Below are 13,491 nucleotides of genomic sequence, written 5' to 3'. Positions count from 1 at the left end.
AATAAATTGACATCGACAAAATGAAAGCTCCAAGAAATGATCTTCTTGCCGTTACACTGTGTTTCTTCACAGGTTTTCTCCGACGATGTCAAGAAAATATACCCTGCGAGCCGATCTCTTTCGATCTTCCTAGATAAGTCGGGAAGACTGAAACAAGACCATGCCGGCCTCCTCGACATTTCGTATTGAGCTTGCGTTAAGAATTCAAATGTGTTCGGTATCAGTCACGCGTGACCAGTAACCACAAAACCGAAACAAACGGTAGGCATATTTTCGAACAACTCTGGCAAACACGCGACAACCATGGATTCATTTTCTTGAAATTTCAAGATAGTTCATACTTTTAAATTGCCATTTCATTTTTTACTGAAAAAATTGTAGGTTTCTGTAACCAACATAGGAAATACTCATGAGAATTTAGACAGTTCTGTTGTAAATTTCAAAAAATATTTATGAAGCTTGGCGATTGATCATGCGTAAAAGTCGAAACTGGACTGACGCATTCGTTTCTTTGGATGAGAGGCAAATCAAAGAAAGTCGAGGCGGCCGGCAGTCTTCTTTCCTCTTCCCGACTTATCTAGGAAGATCGAAAAAAACTCTGCTCGCAGAGTAAGAAAATAGACCTTAATTAATGCCAGTTACCTTACGCAATCAACTAATGAAGTTGCCCTCCCTGTGGCTAAAGAGTTAATTAAAATTCTTGCCATAACAGATTCGAAATCGAATCATTTTTGGTACGATTTGTTGAATGCAAATAGCTATGTGGGCGTTCTTCAGCGTAGATAAAAGCGGAAAAACTTAAACAATGATTTGTTTGAATTAGCACTGTTCTGATTCATTGGAAGATGTCCTGTTGCGATGATTTCAAGAGATGTGGGTTTGCAAGGTCTGCGACATATAACGTTGTTACACGAGCAGACTTGTGACCTCTGTTTTCAGAAAGAATATGTTTGACAGTTCAACGCTTAAACATTATCACGAAAATCTGTATGTTCATATAACAAAAATTTTATTGTCAGTCAATTAACATTCTGTACTTATGTCGTCCTTTTAAAAATAACTCTACTTTTTCATGTATTAACCACGGGAGTCTTCATGTATTAAGAAAACCAGTGAAACAACTCTTAGCTTATACTTGCTAATGAGATCACATGCAAACCGTACCAATATCGTCTTCAGGCAATCAAGAAATTTGAAGCACTAAAATAAGCAAATAAAACAGTAGCAATCAAAAAATACGCTATACACGTAATCCGTGTTAAGCTGTTGTTTTACAAAATTCAGCACTCCGACAGACAATACAAATCCACTACCATGCAATACATATTGATACCTTGATACTTAAAATGAAATCATTCAGGGACGAGCAATATTTGTGATCACACCACGTCAATCGTTTTTTGCCTCGCAACCTTGAACAGCTATTACATAATAAGTTTTTTTTTTTTAGATTTAAAATGTATTTCCAGCCCATAAACTTAGAGGACTGGTGTTAAGAAAGAAGATAATCGCATTTATAAACGTTGCTCTAGCAGTAATGAAGGGAAATTCACGCATCTTGAGTTTGCCTAGACTGCAAAACAGTCGTTTTCTTCCATTTTCGGAAGGCGCTTAGCGCCGTAAGCATGATCCTCGCGTGTGAAGCGCGCGAGCCATTCTCCCTCGCCGTTTCTACACTCGCTCCAGACCTTTCGTTTGAATATTATTTTACCGTGTCGCTTGCGTTCGCAAAAAATACGACTGTTTTGCAGTCTAGAGTTTGCCCAGATCCATAACCCCTACGATGCCACTGAATGCAGTACTCAGTACTAATAGACCATATTGGACTGGAATTAGCTCGCAATGGAGGCTAATGTGGGGGAATCTTTTCAAATGTAAATACTTGTTGATATGTTCGCCCGCATTAGCCTCCATTGCAAGCTAGTTCCAGTCCCACACTAAGAATACGAATCGGGCCAACTGCGAGCTGAACATTTTGTGAGTTCGTTATAAACCCGTGGATGATGTGTATGTAAACTTAATATTATGAGAGACAAGCTGATTTTTGTTGAGCGCCTTATCACAGGGAGGCTAAGAAATTCGACCACGTAACGTTAATAGTTAATGCCCGTTTTGAAAGAGGTGCGCTGGATTCCGATTAGAGAACATCTGTACTTTAATGTTTGACTGCGGCAAGCACCGAACTAACTAAGTGATCAGTTTACGACTAAAATCAGTGTTACTGGGCGAACCACTCGAAATTCTCAACTTTTAAACATTCCGCTATATAAATCGAAAGTCGGCCAGAACTAGGACCTTTTATTATCGAGTGGTTACTGGCCCTTCCTTAAATCTTACAATGGCTTGCTTCCTTTAAATATTGTTTGAAAACTAAATTAATTAATGACTTGTTTTAAAAAACATAAACGACTTGTAAATACTTATATATTTAATATACCATATTATTTTAATGAATTGTCACTGGAAAGCCCCTTGATTAATCTTCACTGCCGGGCTTTCCTAGGCCTTCCCTGGCTTCGTCACTTCTCGAGTGACGCTCATAACTTACATTAAAGGCGCTGATTTATGGCGCGCAGTGTAATTGACTTCGTGTAGTTTTACCAGTTACTCGCCCCTACAAGCTATGAAACTTAACTGGCGTAAACCTAGAAATTTCAAAGCTTCGTGACGAAAAGAAATATCCGTCAAGCATTCATAAGTTAAGTTACAAACAACTTTGGGGAACTGTTCGGCTAAATAGTTTTAAAAAACCCCAATTGCAATCCATTTGAATCCATTTCGATTTTTCCATCCCTGACGGTTTCCTTTTGTATTTGCTGTTTTATTGAAATATTCCTTCATTGTTTTAACTTTAAGATGCAGCATCTTAAAGTTGCTGTGTCACGAAATTTCGCCAAATTCAGCGACCGAGAACTGGAAACCAAACCAAGTGACAGGTTAAAATAACTACTTAAAACAATGAAGGAATATTTCAATAAAACAGCAAATACAAAAGGAAACCGTCAGGGATGGAAAAATCGAAAAGGATTCAAATGGATTGCAATTGGGGGAGTGCTTCTTTCCGGAGTTCAAATACTTGTCTTTCTTACATTAATTAAGTCTGTTCAAAAGATAAACATTTAGAGTTAAAAAGGAAGATCGGCAATTTATTGAGAGCAGTTGCATAGAAAAACAGTCCAAGGTAAAAGTTGATCGCCGATCTACTTGACGAGAGAAAATTTGAGAGTTCTGTTTATTTATTTTACAATACAATGACTTTACAATGCAGTACAATACTCTAGTAGAGGACATTAATGGATTTAGTGTGACATGCTTAGTTAGCTATTTCTCATGTTGCAGTTTGGGCAAATCTGTCATCCGGGATTTTCTGGAGATCATTAGCTAGGCCTCCCCACCCTCCCTATTTTTACTTTCTTGTGGATGGCGTGTGTCTCTTTGAGGTACGACCATTGCTATATTGAAGTCACTCTCAGTCATCACCTCCTCCCATCCACTCCACTTTTGTCTTTTTTTCCTCCCCTCCTTCCTCCTGCCCGATAAATTCAATTCTGGGTTTGTAATGGTAATGGTAATTACTTTATGTCGCGCTTTTTCTCTTTACATATTTAACTGCGCTTTGCAAGCAATTGATCTATAGGTGAAGTCGGACATCAGCATATATAGGCGCCGCGGCAGCCGCCATCAGTCCATTAGCCTCTCACTCAGCACATGAATGAATAAAATGAGGCCTGACCACAACACCGGGAAGCTATGCACTACTCTTTACGAATAGTGTGCGGTTTCTTTTACGCCCCACAGGGCTGTGCGAACAGTGAAGGTTTGTCAGAGACGGGGCTCACGGTTTATAGTGCTTATCCGAGAAGACTTGAAAGTCTAACCATTTGCAAATGTAATTACAAAGGCAGCACATTCTCCTCAGTTATTTTAAGACCCTAAGTGTTGGTCCAGACTTAGTCAAACTCACGACCTTCCGCATGGCAGCCCGATATCCAACCAACTGAGCCACCGGTGCACGGTGACGGTTTTTCCATGGCGCACCATTAAGTGAACTTTGAATCGGAGGAGTGAAGGGTTTGTTTCACAGACAAAGGAAAAATGAAAGGTTTTCATAAAGTGAAGAACGCAAAAATTGTACCATTTAATCAACGTATCCCAGTTTTCAATAAAGGAAGATTTCTCGAATATTGACTTCTTGAAATGTTATGGATTGAAATAGGTTTATATATTTCATAGTTAACTTCATTTTCTCTCTCGAGCAATGAAGAAAACTGGCCTTCATATACTCAACTCTTTACAAACTCTAGTTTCATTGCGTCGGAAAACGACATTGTATTTAGGGTGAGGATTCATTGTTCCTTTTGTAAGCTTTTCAAGCCCATTCCTTTTTTACCAATCACGGGACCCTTTGTGGAGATAGATAATTTATTAAAAATTATTTGGCAGCCGACAGACTGGGTTGCAAATGAATTTCAGCTTAAAACAAGTAAACTAACCACTGCATGACTCATGATTAAAACCGAAGCACAGTACTAAAACCAAAATTCACTGGAATCTGTTCACTTGGCGCTGATTGGTATAAAAAAGTTATGCGTGCGTCTTAGGGATATAGGCCAGCTTTTGCACGCAGGAACAAGTGATGACGTTTTCACCCATTCTGTTTGTAGACGAATCGGTGCAGTTTTCGCGGGAATGCACCTGATACACGATGGTCTGCCAATCGCGAGACGGCCATAACAACAGTCCTCTTGCATTTTTGTAACTCTTCGCTTCTACTTCCCCTGTGAAAACAAACCAAAGGATTTCTAAGAATCTTAGTTAATATAGTTTTTTTTTTGTATTTTATGCTTTAGTTAGTTTTATAATACGAATGCCAAAAGAAAAAAATACAGATGAGTAAGATAAACTCACACCGATACCACCCCTCCCCCAACCCCCCAAAAAAACGCACTTCGCAAACTTAACAGCATACAGTTTCTTAACATTTAAGTTACAAAGCATTGGACATTAAAATTTTACAGATTCTTCGCATTTACACTACAAAGCATTAATTATAATATATTATTTGTCGGAATAGACACTGATTAACTTTTTCCACTTTTTGGGAGATTGTTTAATTTTCACCTCTCTCTTGCAATATGGAGTTCAATGTACTTTCCAAAACTTTTAATATGTTGTTTAATATATGGAGAAAGTAACAGGTGATGAACACTATGTAAGAGTTTCACTAGAACGGTGTCACCACATTGACATTAAAATCAGTTTTTTAAACTGCAACCATGAACGCCATTGGTTACCATCTACTTTTCTCCAGCTTCTCCTTGTATCTTGCTTTTTCTTTTTGCCTTAATCATTTGCCTTTTCGGGATCTTAAGGTCAGCACACGCGAGGGGACTAGGCTCTGTGACAAACCCCCTCGTGTGTGCCGACCTGCGTATGGTTCTCAATTTAGGACTTCCTTTCTATTAGAAGACAAACAGAGAATGATTGCATGATTTTTGAGTCCTATGTAATCTTAGAGAACTAATTTAAATTCATTATGTTAACGGTATTTCTGTATGGTAAATGAGAGATTGCGGTCTTGCTATCCAAAAATGTTGCATTTACATATGACAACATTTGCTTGTGAGGACACCAAATATTGCGCTTGTGCACTTAAATGAAACACACATGAAAACAAGACAAGAATAATAAAAAAATATCAGCCCCCTCTGAACATTCTCAACAAAAAAACATATCATCTTTTTATTTGTCATATAAAAGCAAGTATTTACACCAGCTTTTCAATTAATACGTTTGTTACCTAAAATCTGTCTAAGGTTTTCGCATTCACACGACTAAAAACTGCTTGCATATTAAATTTTGCTCTTGAAACCATGGATTTCTCGTGTCAACAAAGCTTTAAGGTTAAACTGATCAGGATTTGGAGCCTAAATGTAAGAGGCGTAACTGTAAAGTCGGAGTTATTTTATGGTGCAAAGTCGCTTGCCGCTTGTCTAAATATTAGACAATCTGCTCCAGTTAAGTCGGCTATTGTAAAGCACGTCGACGTCAACCATTCAGGAAGCGGAAAACATGGTCGGTCTCAAATGACGTTTTTCGTGACGTCTACGGGATTAAAATAGTCTTTACGGTTGTATTATTAGATGCACTGCGAATAAGGCAGAGAGACATCCCGGACGGTTTTTATCGGAGGCAGGAAACGAGCTAAGTTTTACGTCACTACTGCGATATATTCGTATAAAGAATTGTTGTAAACATGAACAAATATCAACCTTCTAGGAACTTAAAACATTTATATATATCTCCGCAGGGTTAAGCCCGTCCGAGATCATGCATGCTTTTATACTTTACATATTCCCGAAGAAAACAACTCTGTTTGTTCAATGTTGGACTAGTTTGTTGGATAATTAGTCTTGATCTTCTCTCGAAGTATGATCTTCCCGAACAACGCACTTCCCACTGGAATGTATGACTTGGGTTTTTCCAGAAGGCTGCGTGCTGGTTCTGTCTCACGGCAGGCATTCGAATGTTCGATTCTATTCCACTTTCAAGATTTCTCATTGTTTCCTGACCCACCCAGGTTTTTTCCAAACGAGCATTTTCCTTTGTAGATGACGTCAGACTTGTGAATAAAGGCAACATCGCTGATAGCTATTAATAACGTTTACTTGAAGTCAGTTGTTCAGTATTGATAATCATAAAGCACTTATTATGTTACGATTTTAGATCATCACGATTATATGAACGTTATTTACGAAGTAACAAAAATAAAGCGGCTTGAAAAATTAAGCCTGAACAGGACCAAGTTACCCGGCTGTGCTAGTGTTGCCGCAGTGCTTTATTGATCAACTGAGCAATAAGGCCAACAGGTAGCTGGCCTTTTTAGGATTGAAATGTGGTAAGCTATATTCCTATCTATTCAGCTACAGATTATTTAAACCATTGAATTATTTTGAAACTATAACTTCATAAAATGTACTTTAACAAAGGTTTTTTAATTGGTGAGCTTAGGGAGAGTTTTCTAAATCCGCTTATATGATAAGTGAGATAACTGATGATCATCTCTCAGTGCCTTGAAGTTAAAATAATTTCTACTTCAAATCCCGCCCATCGCCTGCTATCGACTACAGAACGAACGATTGTGTTCAGATCCTATTTGCTGTCTCGCTGACGTAAGCAAACGCTTCCTTTCCTTGAACGTAAACAAAACTGTACCGTGTGATATTCTTTTCCGTGGTAAAAATGGGAACGATACTGAAACGAGTGCCAAAAGTCTTTTTCATCTTCCTGGCAACAGAAGAGGATTCCCATTTTGTATCCTAAAATAAATAATGCGGACAATATAATTCACTTTTCATATTACTTCCTTTCAAGAGTTGGGAGAAAAAACACTACAGTCAGTTATGCCGTAAGTAATTCAGGCAGACCTCAGTAATGGAACTTAGGAAAAATACTTCGGTACAAACCTCAAACATACCATCACCGAATCAATAATTATAGCCTTTCCATTCACAACCTTTTTATAGAAAAATCCTTGGTAGTAAAATAGCTAAATCTTCATATGCTTGCAAAAGGACAAAAGGCTTCACATGTTGCCGGCAAAATCCGTTGTCAGGTTGATCGGTTTTAACCTAGGTTTAATTGGTGATCTTCATTTTACATAGATTGATTACGAACTCAGATGAATTGAAGAAACTTTTTTGGAGCCTAAATTAAGCTTAGAGAAAAATTGGGGTCAGGTTAGGATTAGTTTTGATTATTATACGTGGATATCAATTGACGTTTTATACAGAACTAAAAAATGAAAAGAACTGTCACCGTGTGTCAGCTTGAGCATGTTCGTTGTTGCAGTGTGGTAATGAAGACAAAGGACTATAGATCTGAAGAGTCCGAGTTGGAATATTAGTAAGTGCAAGTCGAACGTTAAACTTAGAAACAAATTTTTCATAATTGGTGGTCTTTCCAGTACAGTGTCTTAACTACTCTTGTTGCTCATTGCAACTTCTTAACAAGCAAACAAATTAGTACTTTCAAATAAACATGAAACGAAAACTCCAAATGAAGTCTCGATCTGCGATTGAATGCGGCCCATCGGTTTCCGGTATTATCCATTTTAAGAACGGCTATTGACAGCCATATTGCAAGAAAGAACGCAATATTGTTGTGTTGTTAGTGTTGTTGTGGTCGTGATTAGAGGGTCGCTATGTGACGCCAGGTAACGTGAACCTCATTATATACATACATGAGGCTGTATTGGACAACCATCTCTCTTCATCCGGATTTTTTAAAAGCCCGATAAAATTTATTAAAGTGCAGTTGTCACAGATCATGGGGAAATGCCTTTGGGGTTGTATAGTTTTAGTTAAGGAATACAAAAATGCTTTCCTTGCACGATCCATGATTTAAGTGAGAGCAATCCCTCGTTAATTAGGATGATTGGTTGCAGACAAATCAGTGGGGTTAGCAACCTCGTTCCCAGGGTCTCTCGAGCGAGGAGAGACAAAACACTAGGGAGGGGTCCTCTCTAAACAAGGAATTTGTCGCGTTGAGCTTTGTCGAATTCAAAGCGAGGCTAATAGCTTCGCGCTGCGACTCCGCCATTAACCGCGATGTTTTACAGTAGCCTTCAGGCTGCATTTTCGCATAGTATTTATTCTAACGTTAATCTAAAAGTTAAACAAGTTATCTGCCTCGAGGCAATTTACCATGGCCGTGATGTTGTCGCCGTGTTACCCACTGGATATGGAAAGTCGGTTATATTTCATCTTCATCCTTCGTTATTCCTCGACAAAATCAACTATGAACTTGGAGCAGCAGCTCATCCCGTAGTAGTCTCAGTATACACAAAATTCTTACTAAGCCGCCCCTCCCTTCATTGGATAAATTGTCATCTCCCAGATTCTGGGAGACACGTGACCAGACCCTACCAGGTTCAGATGAGAGACCCTGGGACCGAGGTTGTGGGGCTAGCGGCGCCCGTAATTTAGATTTAGATAATACATTAAGCTGATGGGCTAACGCCAATGACCTCTGAAAGACAAACTATACCAGAAATTGAATGCCAGTTGTTTTTTTTTTAACATAAAATTATTAGCGCTGGAATAAGCGTAGTCACAGTGTTATGAGTGTACCATTCGGTTAATGTGAAAAATTCGTGAAAAATAAACTTTTAAAAATAAAGATTTGCCTGCAAATACAAAAACTTGTGTTTTATCGTAGTATTGACTGTGCAACGAAATACATTCACCGTGCTATTGCGAGGAATTGAGATGAAATTGATGTTAACAGTAAGACGCAAAAAAAAAAAAAAAAAAAAAACCAGTTCTTTATGTTAACGAAAGAAATAAAATTTAAAAGACTGGCCGCCAGGCTATTGCTTAGCAGTGGTTTCATCCATCGAATATTCGCCCTTGTAAACTGAAAGAAAAAAGATAACATTTTATTAGTTGTGACTTTATGCTGACCTATTTGGTTTGCCAACAACTTTAACACAAACTGCTGCTTCATCAGAAATCATTAGGCGTGTTCATACTGAGGTTCATGTAGGCCATAAGTGCGACAGAAACTCATATGGCCTTATTCAATGTCATTCAAAGACCATTTCTCTTTAGATATGATCGGAATATAATGAGATGAACGTTCTGTCACGAAGTGTGTCCTAGCTTACCTCCCTCCTTAGCTCCCCCCAAATCCCTTTTCTTCAAAAAATTTAACAAATCGAAAGTGGTCCAGCGTTGTCTGTACTCTTATCGACAACACGATAGTCCAAATGTTGTAGACTTACGAGCCGCAGCCGAGTGAGTCCACGACCACTGTGATGACGAATATCGTTGTCGATAAGAGTACAGACAACGCTGAACCACTTTGGATTTGTCAATTTTACCACAATCTTCAACGCCAAAAAAAAAAGGGTTTATTTCAAAGCGTGACCAAAACCATGACACAAAGAAAGAGAAAGCGTTGTTGTCTATAACTTTCTCGCAATATAGTTGGTTTGTTGCCCAAAATGAGCGTTCGTGATTGGCTATTACATTGCGTGACAAATACACGCGAGCGCGACGCGAGCAGCGCTGTCTAGACTCTTATTGACAACAACAAATTAGCCAATCAGATTGCGAGATTTCAAGCAATTGTTCCATTTCCTACACCTACGTCCCGCCAGAAATGACCGTAATTAGGTGCACGTCCAATTCTTATAATTAAGCGTCACAGTGTCTCGTTGAGTCTGAGCATTTGGCATTTGCTTCACATTTTCAACAATGAGTTAATTTTAGGCTTAGCGTTGTTTAGGTTAGGATAAAAATCGGGTGTCTATTTTTACTTCGAGAACAGAGTTTAGGGAACCTTTGTGGCGTTAATTATAACTGTCTGTATTCCTAGAAAAGAGTGATTTCAAAGTTAGGAGAAAAGCAAGGTTTCCGACTAATGAATGATTTTAAATCGAAGAAAACAAGGTTTGCTTGACAATTCTTTTCAAAAAAGTGTTTATCGAAAAAGTTGATTTTTCACTTTCAAATTTCACGTGCGCTGCCGTCTTGAATAACTACTTGTGACGTGTTACGGTTGCCCTTACGAATGTTTTCGCACAAAGAGCTTTCATTTGTTTCATAAGTTAACTGCCACACGTCACAATTATTCAAGGTGGCGGCGCCCGGGAAATTTGAAAACCAAAACAAGCGTTTTCGGATGCAAACGCTTTCACTGTAAACATTATTATCCGTGGTTTACGGATATTTTCTTTTGTTCAGTGGAGGTTCCTTTTTAAACAGGACTTAAGGATGTTTAACAAAATAACTGCATAAATGGACATAAGTGCTATACAGGCTCTGCGGCCGAGCCAGGTTGAATTTGCTGTTTTTTGAACAAGTCGTGCAGTCGCACTGCTATTGACTTCGTTGTTAAGAGAGATGATACTTGTAAGGATCGATGATACTTGCAAGGATTTGTTTGGGAATCATTTGGTTGTTCTTGTAAAGCGTTAGTTACCAAATAATCAAACTCGAAGAACATAACTAAAAGAATAAAAAGAGAAGAAAAAAAAGACACAATACCTTCTTCCTTGAAGGGTGCCAAGTTTACAGAAGGCATTTGAGAGCATCTACGGTAGCTGGTTGGTATTCGGAAAGCATTGAGTTGGCTGTTGTGACGGTCCAGACCGTCTACATTGTCACACAATACTCTTGCCATGGTAATTCTTCGTATCTGGGTCAACTGGTCCATAGTGAATCCCACTTTAGAGGCGTCTGTTTCATACCAGAAGCGGTCACCAAAGCGCAGATTTTTAAACTGCCTTGTGAGAATACATGTAAAAGTTAGACCGAAGGCACTTCCTCTCACACGAAACTCAGATATCGCGCCAGCGAACAAGTCCATTTTCCGCTGGTGTCTCGTATACTTTTTCCAGTCGATCTACTTGCGTTTGGGTTATCAAGCTGCGTAGATCCCGAAAATTGCCAATGTGCGGGCCGCCATGCACAAGCCTTGACGAACTCGATATATCCTGGTAAGCCATGATCGCGCCCACGAATAATATTTATAGCAGCAAGATCACCAATAATGCCATTTCCTGGTTCTTCGATTAGGAGGTTCTCTCTTACTGCGGGGGTAAATATACTACGGAAAAACAAAATGGAATCTTAGGTAAAGTACTTATCTCAATTCAATTAATATTAAAGGCGTAAAATGCGAATGGAGAATATCTACTACTACTACTACTACTACTACTACTACTACTACTACTACTACTACTACTACTACAACTACAACAACAACAACAACAACAACTACTACTACTACTACTACTACTACTACTACTACTACTACTACTACTACTACTACTACTACTCTACTACTACAACAACAACAACAACTACTACTATTACTACTACTACTACTACTACTACTACTACTACTACTATTACTACTATTACTACTACTACTACTACTACTACTACTACTACTACTACTACTCTACTACTACAACAACAACAACAACTACTACTATTACTACTACTACTACTACTACTAATACTACTACTACTACTGATGCTGCTGCTAATGCTGCTCTGCTACTACTACTGCTACTGCAGCAGCTACTCCTGCCACTGTTACTGCAGCTTCCAAATACTAATACTAACACTAACACCAACACTAACACCATCACTAATACTAATGCTAACCAATACTAACACTACCTTATAGCGAAGATATCGTTGATGTCATCTATTGCCATTAATATGCCACCCAAAGCCTCATTGGCTGTCGAAACAAAGGGTCTTTGTTTCTGTATTTGGTACACATTTGAATAACAAAAGCAATGTTTGTAAACAGATATCTTCCCTATAACTACGTTACATAAATTGTTCATTCATTCTTTCCTTTGATTCGAGTGATTACAAATCAATTTCCCCTGTTCCCCAAAAAACGAACAATATCTTACGGGTCAATATTGCGTGCGCGATCCTGTGTCAATCCTCTCACTATTAACTCATAAGGGTTTTGGCCATTGATTTCTTGAAACAATGGAGTTGGATTGAAAAAAATCTTTGACTTCAAGTCGTGGATCGTTACCAGCCCTCCGTGATCTAACGTCGAGCCTAAAGTCGCCTCGAATTAAGGTATGACCCATTCTCAGTGCCGCTGTAGAGAAGCTGTTGAATATGTCTGGAAAAACATGAGGGTCGTATCTTGTAAAGAACGTTCCGGCTGGTTCCAGTAAAATGCCTGCAGCTTCCATCTGCGATGAAAATATAGGAGGTTTTCACTTGACGTCATCACCGCCATGATGGCGGACGAGAAACAAAAGATCTCTCATTAGTTTCTTTTGTTCGTCCACCAGAAGTCGTACATTTCTCTGTTGTTATTGGTGTCTCTAGAGGTTTGTTGAAAACGTCCTACAATATACATTATTATTCATTCAAAATATTTCTTTGTTTTTGTAGGAATAAAACTGTTTTTGATCGGCGGTGAATTTATGCATAATTCTGCCGACGAAGCCACGCGTTATTCATAAGGGAAATCACCGGCTCATGAATCATTAATGAGCTGACGCTATTACGACCATGGCTATGAGAACGTTACAAAACAATGGGTTTAATGAGACTGGAGTTTACCTTGTTTTGATACAAACCTCACAGCTTTTCTCACGAAAATAGAAACTCGTTAGCATTACAACAACATGACTTGCATAAGATCTAGAAAAGCAAAGAGGTTTGTATCAAAGCAAGGTCAAATCCAGCCTCTATTTTATTCAAAGGCCCAGTAAGTAAGCATCTGAACTATAAAATGGTCTATTTGAGATAATAGGCAGCATTAGCAACTACGACGGAAACGGCAACGAGAACGTCATCTCAAAACGTAAATTCGCGCTATTGTAATCATTTCGCGACTATTCCAAGCTTTTTAACGTGACAATGGTGTGACAGTCCCTCAAGAATGAAACCGATATGAGTCACGCTTAATTTAGGGGAGAAAATGAAAATTTATCTCCAA

The 13,491-nt window shown here is 38.6% G+C and overlaps 1 protein-coding gene across 1 annotated transcript in view; it reads right to left on the bottom strand.

The window, feature by feature from the left end:
• Positions 1 to 10,815: 10,815 nt before the first annotated feature.
• The window catches only part of LOC137976805 (peroxidasin-like), a 12,127-nt gene continuing 9,451 nt past the window's right edge, over positions 10,816 to 13,491 (bottom strand). Inside the window, exons 5-6 of the mRNA XM_068824144.1 lie at positions 12,590 to 12,736; positions 10,816 to 11,409 (exon numbers count right to left, since the gene is read on the bottom strand). Coding sequence (XP_068680245.1) covers positions 10,816 to 11,409; positions 12,590 to 12,736 — 741 coding nt within the window. The remainder of the gene's footprint in view (positions 11,410 to 12,589; positions 12,737 to 13,491) is intronic.

Source organism: Montipora foliosa, chromosome 11, assembly GCF_036669935.1.
Source record: "Montipora foliosa isolate CH-2021 chromosome 11, ASM3666993v2, whole genome shotgun sequence".
NCBI lineage: Eukaryota > Metazoa > Cnidaria > Anthozoa > Scleractinia > Acroporidae > Montipora > Montipora foliosa.
Note: the sequence above shows the minus strand (reverse complement) of the source record. Positions and strands in the feature narration are given on the sequence as shown.